This window comes from Prionailurus viverrinus, chromosome D1, assembly GCF_022837055.1.
Source record: "Prionailurus viverrinus isolate Anna chromosome D1, UM_Priviv_1.0, whole genome shotgun sequence".
Classification (NCBI taxonomy): Eukaryota; Metazoa; Chordata; class Mammalia; order Carnivora; family Felidae; genus Prionailurus; species Prionailurus viverrinus.
Genome location: NC_062570.1, coordinates 106,238,420 through 106,252,643, shown reverse-complemented (window position 1 = coordinate 106,252,643; position 14,224 = coordinate 106,238,420). Strand labels below are relative to the sequence as shown.

Below are 14,224 nucleotides of genomic sequence, written 5' to 3'. Positions count from 1 at the left end.
CTCGTTTCCTCACACCTGAACAAGGACTCTGATTTCTCGCTCTCTGTTTTAACTGATGGGGGTGGAGGCCCAAGTAGTTGTCAGGTGCCTAAGGTCATGGCCAACTGCCAGCCACAGCCTGGTCAGCTTTGCAGTGCAGGGAGTGAGGCATCAGGGGGCACTTCCCGTCTCTGAGCCAGGTAGTTACAAGACACAGAGGGCTTTTGCTGAGCATTTTAAAGGAAAGAGCTGGGAATCGAGCCGCAGAGGCAGGCGCCTGTGGCAGTATGTACCCAGCATTGTCCTCGTTGTCACTTTCCCCACAGGTTGCAATAAATTGACAGACCAGACCCTGATCTACCTACGGCGCATCGCCAATGTCACCTTGATTGACCTTCGAGGATGTAAGCAGATCACTCGAAAAGCCTGCGAGCACTTCATCTCAGACTTGTCCATCAACAGTCTCTACTGCCTGTCTGACGAGAAGCTGATACAGAAGATCAGCTAAAACACACACAGCCCAGACTGAACAGGAAACCGATCTTCCCCTGACTCCCCAGCCAGGAGAGCCTCTCTCCCCGACCCTGCACGGGCTCCGAGGCCAGCGTCACACTCCCTCTCTGCTCTCCTGTCCCTTGAGCCCTTTCCCTACAGGCTGGGCAGAGAGGGTGGTAGACACCAGGCTTACCTGCCTGCTCCTCTCCCTCCTAAGGAGAAAGGAGTAGCAAGCAAATTGATCCGAATCTGAGGGGAAAGCACAGGCTCTGTGCTGTCAAGGTGCCTGCTCGCTTGCTCGCCTGCCCGCCCGCCCGCTCACTCACCGGCCAGGAGGCCAGGCTCTCAGTTTGGGGTGTCTGTGCAACCGTCATCTGTGCTGGGCCCTGGGGCCCTTCTCCCCATCCACGGTCCCCAGCCGTGCCTGGTTCTGAGCAAATTTCCAGGGAAGAAAGCGGCCCTGTCTCCATGGCCAGGTTCTCCTTGTGGTGTCCAGTGCGTGTCTCTCCTCTACCACACTCTCCCCGCGTATGCAGGAGGGGCCAGCAGCAGCCCCGGGAAGGCTAGACCCGTGCCGATCATACTGGTGCTGTTGAGGTGTCTAAAACCTCTCATCCGTGTCCACGCTCTCCCCCTCCCTGTAGCTTGATCCTGTCCGATGCTCGTGGTGGTTCACGTAATGAGGTTACCCCACCCCAGACTTGCCCGCTAGTCTCTACGAGGTCCTTGTTGCACTTACCGGGGTTGAAGCTCTTCAGAGGAGCCGGAACTGTGTACCCCAGGGACACCCCCATTTTATTGCTTCCTAGGCAGATTCTGAGACAGGCACCATCTCCTTGTTCCCCTCCCTCGTCAGCCTCCCACTGCCCTTTCCACATGTTCCTCCTTCCTGCCTGGACAGGACTTTCCCAGGATGCGTGTCCTCAGAGGGAGCAGCCGATATCCCCCGGCTGGGGAGAGCAGAGAGCTGGGCTCGGTCCCACCTGCCTCCCAGCAGGCTCTGGGTCTCCAGTGGGTGTAGCCCCCAGAGCCCAGGCCTGTGTTTAGCCCCAGTGGCTCACTGATCTGGCACCTTGTGGGGGGGAGGGGGGGTCCTGCTTTGAAGCCAGTCACCTGCCCTCTGCCTGCAGCCGTGGAAGGGGGTGTGCATGTGCCTCTGTGTGTGTGGCTGAGTGTATTACACGTGTGTGTGGAGGGAGGGAGGGAGGGGAGCATGGTGTCTCCCACCCCACCGCCCTGTGTTGAGCCCCATCAGCTGCCCCCTTTTACTTTGCATTGAACGGCCTGTCCAAAGATCCTCTCTCTAGGGCAGCAGAGAGCTTTTTGCACTTTAAAAAAAAAAAAAAGGAAAGAAAGGTCGGAATTTCTTTTGGGTCAATATTTAAGTGTGTGAGGAGATGCTCAATAGCAGCAGCCTGTGGCAAGAGCTTATAAAGGACGGATGCGGATTTGCACTCTGCTCCCCACCTGTGAGGATAGCGATAGCACAACCTTGCCCCGCCTTCTCGTCCTCCGGCCCCTCCCTTCCTGGCCCCTTTCCTGCAGCCCAGCCTCAGGCTCCCCTCCTCCCAAAACCCTCCAGGGGGAGGAAACCCTACAGGGGAGGGGGAGGGGACGGAGCCCAGGCCCCGGGGGTCTGAAACGTGAGCCACCTTGAGGAGAGACGCCAACTGCACACTCGCCACTTCCAAAGCAATAGAGGCAGAGGGGCCCCCTCTTTGCCACCTAGCCCAGCTTCGACCCTGGCATTGACTGGCCTCCTGAGAGAAAACTGGGTCCTGGTAAGGGGTGGCATTGTGTCTGTTTCTTCCAATCTGCTGATTCTCTTGGCTGCTCCTTAAAAGCAGCAGTCTGCTCCCACGACCCTCTGCCCCTTCCATCGGTCTCCAGGCCCCAGTAACCTGGGGCTGAAACTTTGAGGAAATGCCAGTGACTTATTCCAGAGTGCCTCAGTTAGGGGAACTTCTCTGTAAAGAACCCTGGGTATTGAGCAAAAACCTTATTAATATTATTGTTAATGACCTATAATTGGAAGCTTCCTGCCTTTTTTTGGTTGCTCCTGTGGAAAGTACTGAAAAGATTGTTTTGTTTTGTTGTCTTTTTATAAAAGGGGAGGTGGAGAGACCCCCTCAGAGCAGGGATTGTGCCGGGAGAGTGCCTCTGACTTTGGGACATTTCATCCACAGAAATTTCCAAGCTGATGGTTTGGGTTTTTTGGGGTTTTGGTTTTAATTTTTGGTTGTTTTTGGTTTGGAAAAACAAGCATTTTTACCGTGCACGTAAATTGGTCAGCAGGAAAGGGAGCCCAGGAGGGCAGCAGTTGGACCTACGCCCTTGCCGGGTTTCCTTTATCTCTGGGACTGGAAGGGGGGAAACGGTTTTTAGAGGTGAGGGTTGGTCCGTGTGGAGGACAGAAATGTCTCTGGGGACAGAGGATCCCGGGAGTCCCATCGCATTTCCTGCAATCTGCTCTGAGATGTGGCCTTGCCAGGAGAGCCTGCCCTCCTCAGACCGCAGGGCCAGACACCCCGCCTCCATCTTTCCGAGCACCGGGGCGAAAAACCACAAAGGAAAGGAAGAAAATTTATATATATATAATATAAAATCACTTGGTGATTAAAAAAATAACTGCTCCATAAATAAAACTCCTAAAGTCACTATGTTTAAAGGGTTTGGTTGTGTTTTTTTGTTTTTCGGAGAAATATTGTAAATATATATTTTTTGTTGCTGATTTAGAGTCAATCTCCAATGTTGTGCTAAAAAATTTAAATTAAATGTAAGCATTAAGGGGGCAAGTCCTGCTATCTCATTTGACACATGGGGGTTATTTTGGGCCAGGGAAGGAGGGAACCTAGTTGGACTTTTGTTTTCTAAACGTTCTCCACTATTGGTTTTAGAAAGAGCAAGGACCTCTTTCCTCTGACACGTGGGAATGGGAAATATTTGTGTAATAAAATTTTTAAAAGACAAAAAAAGAAATAGACTCCGATGGGAAATATTTTGATTTGGGTTTTGGGGGTTGTTTTTTTTTTGTTTTTTTTTGGGGGGGGGTGTTTTTTTAATAAAAAGGTTTTAAAAACAAAAACAAAAACAAAACCTTTTCTGCCTTGGTGTGTGTGTGCGTGAAAGAGAAGGTCGTGCAGGCTCTGGTGCTGGAGGCCAAGGTTGCCTGCTTCATTCCTCTGAGCAGAAGCAGCAGAACTGCTATGCGCCTGTAGTACTTGCCTTTTTTTTTTTTTCTTTTATGACAGAAAGCATTACTTGCTTCTAGAAACACCATGATACTTTACTTCATCAAGGTGAACTTTTTGATGGATGTGAAAATGATCCCCTGCAGTCCCCCTGCCTCTCCCATGGTGCTGTCCTGAGAAGGCCTGGGGATTTCTAATCTTGCCATCTCTGGAGATTCGAGGCCAACCTCCATCCACTAAAGCTGCAGAACAGGCCCTTCGACACTGCCTGCTCAAGGTCACCGAGCAAGGTCCGGGCCAGACAGGCTCCAGTCAGCATTTGTGCCACTGCATCCTGCTCCTTCTCATCACTTGGCTTGTTGAGTACGAGCTCGCAGCCTTTAGCCAGCGTGCCAGGTGCTGCCAGCCGACTGCCTCCTCGCCCCGATTGTGGCGTCTCAGGAGAGCTGAACCCCCATCTGGGAAGTCCTTCCTCCCACCACTATCTTCAAGGGAGTGGGGAGTCCCTGCCCATCCTATTCCCAAGCTGACAGTTAATGACCGTCTACAATTCTGCACATTCTAGAAAAGGACAGGGTCTTGGACAAGGAGCTGATTTCATGTTGGTTTCCTGAGGACGGATGTGGATGTGGCCATGTTTGGATGTTGCCAGAGCAGGGGGAGGAACAGTGTCAGTTTTGCGTCCTGGCCATCTCAGAAACCCATCTGCCTCTCGCTTGTCTCATCTCTGCCACCCTACTCAAAGCCACCATTGTCTGGAACCTTGACCACAGCATGAGCCTCCCAGCCTCCACTCCAACCCCTGTCCTCCATGTTGCAGCCAGAACATTTTCCTTAAAAGACCAATTTGACTACTTTGATTAAAACCCATTTAGGGGCGCCTGGGTGGCGCAGTCGGTTAAGCGTCCGACTTCAGCCAGATCACGATCTCGCGGTCCGTGAGTTCGAGCGCCGCATCGGGCTCTGGGCTGATGGCTCGGAGCCTGGAGCCTGTTTCTGACTCTGTGTCTCCCTCTCTCTCTGCCCCTCCCCCGTTCATGCTCTGTCTCTCTCTGTCCCAAAAATAAATAAACATTGAAAAAAAATTTTTTTTTTTTTTAAATAAAACCCATTTAGTGTGTTTCTCAGGATAAAGGGCTCAGTTTCCTCACTCAACATTTGCCCTTCCTTCTCCTCTCCACCCATACCTAACTATTCAGTCCCACCCTCCTTGGGCCTTTGCTGTTCCCTCTGCTGGTGCACCTGCCTCAGTTTATCTACTACTTCCTCTGGGAAGCCACCGTCCCTCCTGTTCAAGACTGGGTCATGTGCTCCCACAGTACCCTACTAGCTTTGGGGACGCAGAGGTCATCTCCCCAGCTAGCCGGGAAGCTCCACGAGGACAGAGAGGAGTCTGTGTGGCTCACATCGTCCACGGTGGCTGGTGCAGAGCTTGGCACCTAATAGGTGACGTTCCCAACAGCTCGGATCCCCAGAGGCCCATCCCTCCCCAGTGCAGTCCATCTGTTGCCATGTTCTCAAACTTCACTTTTTCCATTACCTCATACATCTTTACCCTTCTTTCACGTGCTAATGCTACTAGCCTCTTCGGGGGGGGGGGGGGGGGTGGCTCTATCCAATATAGCCTGCATTCATCTATGAATTAATCTTCCTCGGATGCACACAAAAAACTTACGTAATCCTCCAGGGTCATATCTAAACTCAGTAAACTCATCCTGCTACTGGCATCTGTAAAATGGGAAGCACCATGGCTGGCACACGGTAGGTGCTTCTAAGAGACCTTGAACGACAACTTGTGTTTAAAATGTTCTACCCTCTGGGCGCCTGGATGGCTCAGTCAGTTAAGCTTCCAACTCTTGGTTTCCCCTCAGGTCACGATCTCGTGGTTCCTGGGGTGGAGCCCCACATCAGGGTCTGTGCTGACAGCATGGAACCTGCTGAGGATTCTGTCTCCCTCTCTCTCTGCCCCTCCCCTGCTCGCTCGTTCTCTGTCCCAAAAGAATAAACGTTAAAAAAAAAAAAAAAAGATGTGCTACCCTCACTGCAACTATGAAAATCTTCCTTCAAACATCTCTTCCTCCAGAAGCCCTTCCCATTTCCCCTCCAATCAAAAAGGATTAACCTGGACATTCTGTGCCTTTGGCAGGCAACAGGAGTGTCGTGAAAACAGCTGGCACCTAGTGGGCCTTACTAAGTAAGGGCCACTGTTCTAAGCACTTACATGTAGTTACTCCTATAATCCTCACAGCAAGTATACCATTATTATCGTCATTTTATTTTTTTTTAATTTATTTGAGAGAAGAGAGGGCATGCGTGTGTGCACGTGGGCACACTCGGGGGGGGGGGGGGGGGGGCAGAGAGAGAGAATCCCAAGCAGGCTCGGCAGTGTCAGCGCAGAGCCCCACGTAGGGCTCAGTCTCAGGAACCGTGAGGTCATGAGCTGAGCTGAAATCAAGAGTCGGATGCTTAAACAACTGAGCCGGGTACCCGGCACCCCTATCCTCATTTTAAAGGTGAGCAACTGGGTTATGGATATTGAACAACTTAGCTGAAGTGTCTTGGCTAATAAAACCTACCTTAAGACTAGCCCCTGAGTCAGTCCTATCCACCTAGTTCCCTAGCCTCTCTGTGTACACATGATGCCATTTCATTCTCACACCCCAGCCCAGGGGACAGGTGTCCTCATTCTATACATGACAAAGCCAAAACTCAGAGAGGTGAAGTGAGGGCCCTGGGGTCAGCAGCAGATGTATGTGAACACTGGGCCAGGGACTACTGCCTTTGCTGCAGCTCTCCCGTGCCCCTCTGAGCATCCACCCCTCTCCCGTGGCTCCTCGAACTCCTTGGGTGGGGGGTGGGGGGGCGGAGGTTAGCCTTAAGTAGCTCAACACACCCTCATCTATACCAGGAATGGTGGGATAAGGGCATTTACTGAGCGTAATGAAAGGTGGGTGTATGGGAGGGGGAGGCAGGACTGACCTCATGGGTAAGTGATCTACACTGTTACAGGGCCCTGTACTCAGGACCCCCACACTCGGTTCCTCAGTTTAATGTTCTGCCATTGCCATCTTGAATTCTTTTTATAATGTTTATTTTTGAGAGAGAGAGAGAGAGAGAGAGAGAGAGAGAGAGAGGATCTGAAGCAGGCTCCTCGCTCACAGCGCAGGGCTCGAACTCACAAACCATGAGATCATGACCCAAGCTGAAGTTGGACACTTAACAGACTGAGCCACCCAGGCGTCCCTTTTTTTTAAAACCTTGAAATCTTTTGTTTTCGTTTATTTTTGAGAGAGAGAGAGAGCATGAACAGGGGAGGAGCAGAGAGAGAGGGAGACACAGAATCCCAAGCAGACTTCAGGCTCTAGGCTGTCAGCACAGAGCCCGACATGGGGCTCCAACCCATGACCCGTGAGATCACGACCTGAGCCGAAGTTGGATGCTTAACTGACTGAGTGCCCCTTTTTCTTTCTTCCTTCCTTTCTTCTTTCTTTCTTTCTCTTTCTCTCTCCCTTTTTCTTTCTTTCTCCCTTTCTTTCTCTTTCTCCCTTTTTCCTTCCTTCCTTCCTTTCTTTCTATCTTGAAATCTTAATAATTTTTAAACAAGGGACCCCGCATTTCATTTGCACTATAGGTACATGTATATAGCTAGTCAGGGGGCGGCGGAGGAGAACAATCCTAGCTCTCCTCCTCCCTCCCAGGCCAGTTCTGTGCTAAGTGCCATTTGCGAGGCGACAGAGGAGGCCTGGCAGTTGCTGGCTGGGGAGACCCGTCCTACCTCCACCTTTCCAGGTACCCGGACCTGGAAGGAAAAGCTCAGAGCTGACACCCTAGCGGGCAGGAAAGTGAGAGCAGGCACCTGAGTTTGCTCTCAGCCTAGTGCTGTGACCCAGTTTCTGCCTCTGCCAAATACCCATTCCAGAGAGTTACGGCGGACACGAAGGTCCAGCTGCCGTCCCCCCAGAGTGTGTCATGAGAGTGCTAAGATGGCAAAACAGAAGGAACAGAAGCAGAAAGAGACACAGAGGGAAAACACCCCCAAATGATCCAGAAAAGGAAAGGCAGAGAAAGAGGGAGAGAAAGGGAAAGAGAAGAAAAGAAATGAGAGAAAAGAGTCCACAGAGGATGCCTAGAGGGAGATCCAAGTGAGGTCCAAATAGTCCACATGTGACAATGACCACTCAGCAAGCACTGCATCTTCGTTAAACCTCAAAGCAATCCCGTGAGGTCAGGCTGGGAGGGCAAGGCTCAGAGACGTTAAGTAACTGGCCTGGGGCACCCAGCCAGGGCACTACGAGGTGACACTAGCATTCGACCCCAAGTCTTTTCCACACACATCCTCCCTTTCCCGGACACTGCAAGTACCGCTGGCCACAGCGTGGAGATGACGGGGGTCAGCGTGGCCGCGCTTCGGACACTTACACGCGGGCCAGACGCGTCCAGGGACAAACGCGCTCGGCGCGATCACGGCGTGCTTCAGCGCCAGGAGGAGCAAGGGACGCCGGCGCGCACGCGCGCTAGAGAAGGACGGGTGCGCGGCGCCGCCGAGGCCGGGGCGGGGCGGGGCCACAGGCCGGGGCGGGGCGGGGCCACAGGCCGGGGCGGGGTGGGGCGGGGGCACAGGCCGGGGCGGGGCGGGGCGGGGCGGGGCGGGGCCACTGGCCGAGGCCAAATCCGGGCTAAGGCTCTGAGGCGGAAAAGGAGGCTGGGCAGGGGCAGTGCGAGACTGTATGACCTTTCCCGAGGGTTCCACGGAGAGGCGCTGCTCGGGAAGGCGGGTCGCGTGGAGCCAGCTGTCTGGAAGCCCGGCCCCGGATTGTGAGCCGGTGCCTAGGGGCCAAGGGGCCACAAGGGCCTTAGACGGTGCGGGAGGAAGCATAGGACCAGCGTCCTGGAGATGTGGAGCCTCCCATGTAAGAGAGCCCTTTCCTTCCTCAGGGTCTTCGTACTTCCTGTTCCACATAACTGAAAAGCTCTTTTCCCTGCCCCGAACGAAGCTGTTTTCCTTCCATCCTTGTGGCTCCAGCAAAAACGCCCTTCCTCAGAAGTTTCCCTGACTTTACCTAAGAAGCCTTCTGGCTTTTATAATAATTTGTCACCCGCTAAATGAGATCATCTGGGCTCTATCGACAGTGCCCTGCACACAGTGAGAACCCAGTAAATGTCAGTGGTTATTATTCTGTGTAATTTGCCTGTAAGGTCATTGTTTGTCTCTCCCTGCCTTGGATCCTCAAGGTCAAGTACCAGTGCCTAGTATGTAGCAGGAGCTCAACAAATATTGTTGGCTGAGTGAGTGAATGAAGCGAACTCCTGGCATCCCAGCCAGAGCCTGGCACTGTCTAAGCTCTGGACATCAGAGAGGTAGCTGTCCCTGTTAGGCAGGAGTTTCTCCTGGTCAATCCCGACACTCCTGGTGAGGTCAGGGAGGCCCCGAGTTGATCCTCCCGGATCTTCAAAGTCTCGGAGGCCCCAGCAAGAAGGAACTTGCACTCCTGGGTCTTGGCACATGTCGGTCCTCACCCCAACCTCACTCATGCTCACATGTACACAAGTTCGTGACTTTCCCCATCTCTCCCCTGCCCTCCCTGACGCTCTTCCAACCCTTCCCCTGACTGCCTTCTTCTGAGCTCCCCACCTCCTTACATTGTAGCTCTCGCCGGCTTAATTGGAGGTATACATTTAGAGGTCTTCTCTGCTGGACTGGGCCGCCACTGAATCCTGTCTCTCCTTGTGACTCTAACTTTGTGCCACACACCATGCTAGGTGTGAGGAATGAAGAGTGACCACAACGAACCACCCAGGGAGAGCCCTCTGAGAACCTCTCAACCACAAGATACAGGGGTGAGCAGGAGCCTTCTTTGTCAGAGAGGAGCGAAAGGGCGCTTCAGGCAAGGGGAATTCTGAAGTCAAAACCCCAGAGGTGGAAATGAACTTAGCGTGGTGTAGCGACAGAGGGAAGACCAGACTGACCAGAGACCAAGAGGCAAGGGGAAGGGAAATGGAATAGAGTGAGAGAGGCAGGCTGGGGCACGACGGTGTAGGTCTTACAGGCCCTGGAGGGTGGGGGTGTCTATTCTTAGTACAGAAGCAGTCACAGGAGGTGGGGTTGGATTTAGGCCTAGAAGAGGGGCAGGAAGCCCAGTGAGGAGGCCGGTGCAGGTGTCAGCACCAGGCAGGAGGTGGTGGGACTTGGATGAGACTTAGCGGGGTGCAGTGGAAGGACTCAGGGTATACTTTGGAGACAGACACGCCAGGTAGTCAACAGGACAGGCCGCATGACAGCATGAGGATACATGGGGGCGGGGGCAGGCAAGGGAAGAGAGGAATCAAGGATGACTCCCAAGTGTTTGGAAGAAGGAGGAACCACAATTGGGATGGGTAGGTGGGAGGGGAGCAGGTTGGACGGGCTGGGTGGTGGGGGTGGGGTGGGGAGCAGGAGCTCCGTGTGGGATGCTTTAAGTTTGCAATACCCATTAGTCATCTGGGAGAGATGCCATGTGACGGTGTCGCCTGTGGGTCTGCCAGCTGGGCAGAGATGGGGTTCCGCTTCTCCTTCACCCCCAGCATCCCAGCTGGAGGTTGCCATGGTCTGGGCCCCGGGCAAAGGCTTAAGAGAAAGAATGACTGGGGTGCCAGGGTGGCTCAGTCAGTCAAGCGTCTGAGTCTTGATTTTCAGCTCAAGTCATGAGATTGAGTACCACATCGGTCTCTGCACTGACAGCACGGAGCCTGCTTGGGATTCTCTCTCTGTCCCTCTGTCTGTCTGTCTGTCTCTCTCTCTCAAAATAAATAAATAAATATTAAAAAAAAAAAAAAGAAATTAAAAAAAGGACGAAAAGAACAAATTTACAATCAACCTTCCCTCAACCACTAGAGGGCAGCATCACCCCCCAAACCTGCCTCCCCAGGGCCAGGACGCACCTCAACCTCTTCCCACCCAGGGCTCCAGAAGCTACTTTCTGGGGTTCCAGGATTTAGCGAGGGCTGCCCTGGAGGCTGGCTTTCTCTCAAAGGACCCCGGCTTCAGGCCTGCTGGGGACGTGGGTTGGGCCTGAGCAGGGGTAGCGTAGGGTTTTCAGCCGGGGAGGAGAAGGTAGGGCCACCTCCTGGAGCAGGTGGCTGGCCTTTCAGAACCCACAGGGATTCTAGTCTGACAAGTTCATCAGAAAGAACTGATGCATGTATGTATTTTTAAAAGTAACTTCTACATCCACCACGGGGCTTGAACATACAACCCGGAGATTAAGAGTGGCAGGGTGCCTGTGTGGCTCAGTCGGTTAAGCATCTGACTTCAGCTCCGGTTGTGATCTCACGATTTGTGAGTTCAAGCCCCGCATCCAGCTCTCTTCTGTCAGCATGGAGCCCACTTTGGATCCTCTGTCCTCCTCTCTCTGTGCCTCCCCCACTGCTCTCTCTCTCAAAAATAAACATTAAAAAAGGGGGGCTGCAACTGAGCCATGTAGCTGCCCCCTCAGGAAGAATTTTTAAAATAGGGGCTGGGGGCACCCGGGTGGCTCAGTCAGTTGAGCATCCAACTCTTGATTTTGGCTCAGGTCATGATCTCACAGTTCATGAGCCGAGCCCCACATCAGGCTCGCTGCTGTCAGCACAGAATCCACTTCAGATCCTCTGCAACCCCCCTCACTCTGCCCCTCCCCCCCCTCAAAAAATAAACACTAAAGTAAAACTAAACTAAACTAAACTAAACTAAACTAAACTAGGGACTGTTCCAGAAAACCCAGGCCAGTGTGTGGCTGTAGTCAGTCCTGGAGAGTTGAAGAGTCGGGTGGGGTAGGAGGAGGGGAGGCCAGAGGCCTCCTGTGAGGCATCCTTGTGTGCCTCTGGCCCTGTTCTGCCCCCAAACTCTATATGCCACGTTGGGCTGAGGAGCTCATTCATTCAGTCCCTCATTCATTGATCGAACAGACTATGCCCTTCTGTGTCAGGTCCTGTGGTGGGCCCTGGGGCAAAAGATGAACTAGGAGCATCAGTTACACTTGGAGACTGTATGTACGTTGTTTTTTTCTTTTTTCCCCGTCAGCATATCCAACATCAGGATGCCTTTTCCAACTGATACAAACATTTAATAAAGCTCCACCCTCCCACCCCCTTCAAAAACTTGATACATTTTGCAATTGATGATGTTTTCAAATCAAGGAAATAGGTGCTAAGAACACAATTGGAGATGTACACAGTTTGGGGTCAGGGAGGCTGGAGGAGGTGGGTCTTTTCTTAAAAGGGTGCGCAGGAGTCAGCCAGGGAAGAAGGCCCACAGAGCGCTTCTGGACACGGGAAAGAACAATGGCACAGAGGTGAGAACGGGTGGGTGGGCAGGTGCAGAGAATGGTGGCAGTACAGGCAGGAGAGGGGAGCAGGGTCCAGTCATCCCCGTTCCTTGACTTAAGGAACTTGCTCACCTGATCTGCTTTGAGTAGAGGTGGGGGGGGGGGGTTGCCTAGAGCACCCAACCCCCATCCGCCACTCTCAGCAGATCCCAAAGTCCTTAGTAACTCCATCAGGTCTAGATTTGGGAGAGGCGTCTCTGGTCAGGGCCTGCATCAGGGTAGCAGCCATGGGGATCCTGAGAAGGGGACAAGTTTAAGAAGATTCTCAGGCCAGGGGCACCTGGGTGGCTCAGTCAGTTAAGCGTCCGACTTCGGCTCAGGTCATGATCTCACGGTTCTTGAGTTCAAGCCCCGCGTCGGGCTCTGTGCCGACAGCTCAGAGCCTGGAGCCTGCTTTGGATTCTGTGTCTCCCTCTCTCTCTGCTCCTCCCCCACTCATGCTCTGTCTCTCTCTCAAAAATAAATAAATGTTAAAAAATTAAAAAAAAAAGAAGAAGAAGAAGATGATTCTCAGGCCAGACAAGAGAGTGTGGCGAGAGATTCGGCCAGGGGACGAGGGAGTTGTTGAGGATGATACCTGGAGTTCTGACTTGGGGATCTGGGTGGATGGTAGTGTTGCCCACTGAGAAGGGACCCTGCTATTCCTGATGTGCTCTGGTGCTGATCTCAGATGGTAGCCTGAGAAATGCACAGAGAGGGGCTGAGGGGGCTCTGCTTTGCCAGAGGGTTCTGGTTACTGGCCTGAGGTTCATAAACTGGCATGAGGCAGGCTTGAGTCCCATGTGCCCGGGGACTAGGAAGGGATCTTGTCACCTTGGAAAACAGAGAGAGGCTCTATAGAGATAGAGGGCGCTGCTTTGAGACACATGGACCTTCCTTCCCCACCCTGAGTGTTCTCAGTACAGCGAATTTCCCTTACCAGGCACCACTGAGACTCCTGGGTCCTCCTAGGCTGAGAGAGGTTTGATCCCATGTTGTAGAATCATGATGATTCCATTAGATTCCATAGATGGGATGGGGTGCAGGCCAAGCACAAGCTGGTCCAGGAAGGGTGGAGGTTGGTGCAGGGTCCTTTATCCTCAGTGGAAATCCTTGGTCAAGAGTTGGGTCTAGAACAGAAGGGGTGGGGACTGGAGCTAGCATAGACCTGGAGCCTGACTGCAGTTGTCAAGTCCCAAGTTCATGGTGACCTGTTAAGTGCTCTAGGTCTAGATTGGGTCCCTGGTTGCATTGGATGTTCTGGTCCTGGGTCCATGTTGAGAGTGAGTTGTTGTTGTTACTTTGTTTTGTTTGTTTGTTTGTTTGTTTTGAGAGAGAGAGAGAGAGAGAGAGAGAACAGAGGGAATGGGAGAGAGAGAATCTTAAGCAGGCTCCACACCCAGCTCAGACCCCCATGCGGGACTCAGTCTCACAACCGTAAGATCATGACCTGAGCCGAAATCGAGAGTAAGATGCTTAACCCACTGAGCCATCCAGGCACTCCCATGTTCAGAGTTCTTGATATTGGGTCTGGGTCTGGGGTTCGAATCAAGGTTGGAGTTAGTAACCAGGATGGGACCAGTGTTTGAGATCATGGTCCTAAAACTATATCTGGGGTCCTGTGGGGGATCTGGGGTCAGTGTCAAGGTCTGGGTGTGGAGAGAGCCACGGGGCTGTGATCTCGGGTCACAGAGTCTAATGCAGTGGTCTAAAGCAGTGGTCCGAGGTCCAGTCCTGGGGTCCTATTTGGAGGCCGGGCTCAGGAATGTCGTCCAGGACTAATATCAGGTCAGACACTTCCACCAAGACCCAGAAGTCAGCGGTTACGTCCAGCGTCTGAGGTCCAAGTCCGCGAGATCATGTTCTGAAGTGCCAGTCTGGCGTGAGGGCCACGGTCTGTTGTGGATTCTGAGGTCCGAGTCACGATCCGAGCTGTGGTCAAGGTGTGGGTCCGGGGTCTTCTTCGGTCCCGGGTCCCGCGGCGAGTTCCAGGTCTGGGGTCAAGGGCCACGGCCCAGGCCCGGGGCGGGGTCAGGGTCGGGTCTGGGAAGGGGTCCGCGCGGCCAAGGGGGGTCAGGCTCGGGCCAGCCCGCGCGGCCTCCAGGGGGCGCCGCCGCCCGCCCGCCCGCCCGGCCCCTCGCGGGCTCGCTGGCGCTGTGCGCGGCAGGCGGGGCCGGAGGCGGCGGCGGCTCCGGGGCGCGGGCGGCGGCGGTGGCGGCGGCGGCGGCGGCGGCGGCG

At 53.6% G+C, this 14,224-nt stretch overlaps 1 protein-coding gene and 1 long non-coding RNA gene across 4 annotated transcripts in view; one reads left to right on the top strand and one right to left on the bottom strand.

Annotated features, from left to right (window-relative positions):
- KDM2A (lysine demethylase 2A) overlaps positions 1–3,142 on the top strand; it is a 113,751-nt gene extending 110,609 nt beyond the window's left edge. For all 3 annotated transcript variants that reach the window (XM_047823475.1, XM_047823476.1, XM_047823474.1), the window contains exon 21: positions 306–3,142. In XM_047823475.1, coding sequence (XP_047679431.1) covers positions 306–487 — 182 coding nt within the window. In that variant the 3' untranslated portion in view covers positions 488–3,142. The remainder of the gene's footprint in view (positions 1–305) is intronic.
- An 8,522-nt stretch (positions 3,143–11,664) lies between these two features.
- On the bottom strand, positions 11,665–14,130 carry LOC125146724 (uncharacterized). The gene is made up of 2 exons (XR_007144852.1): positions 12,927–14,130; positions 11,665–12,243 (listed from the first exon to the last, which is right to left on the bottom strand). It is a non-coding gene; the product is annotated as an uncharacterized LOC125146724 (long non-coding RNA).
- Positions 14,131–14,224: the final 94 nt, after the last annotated feature.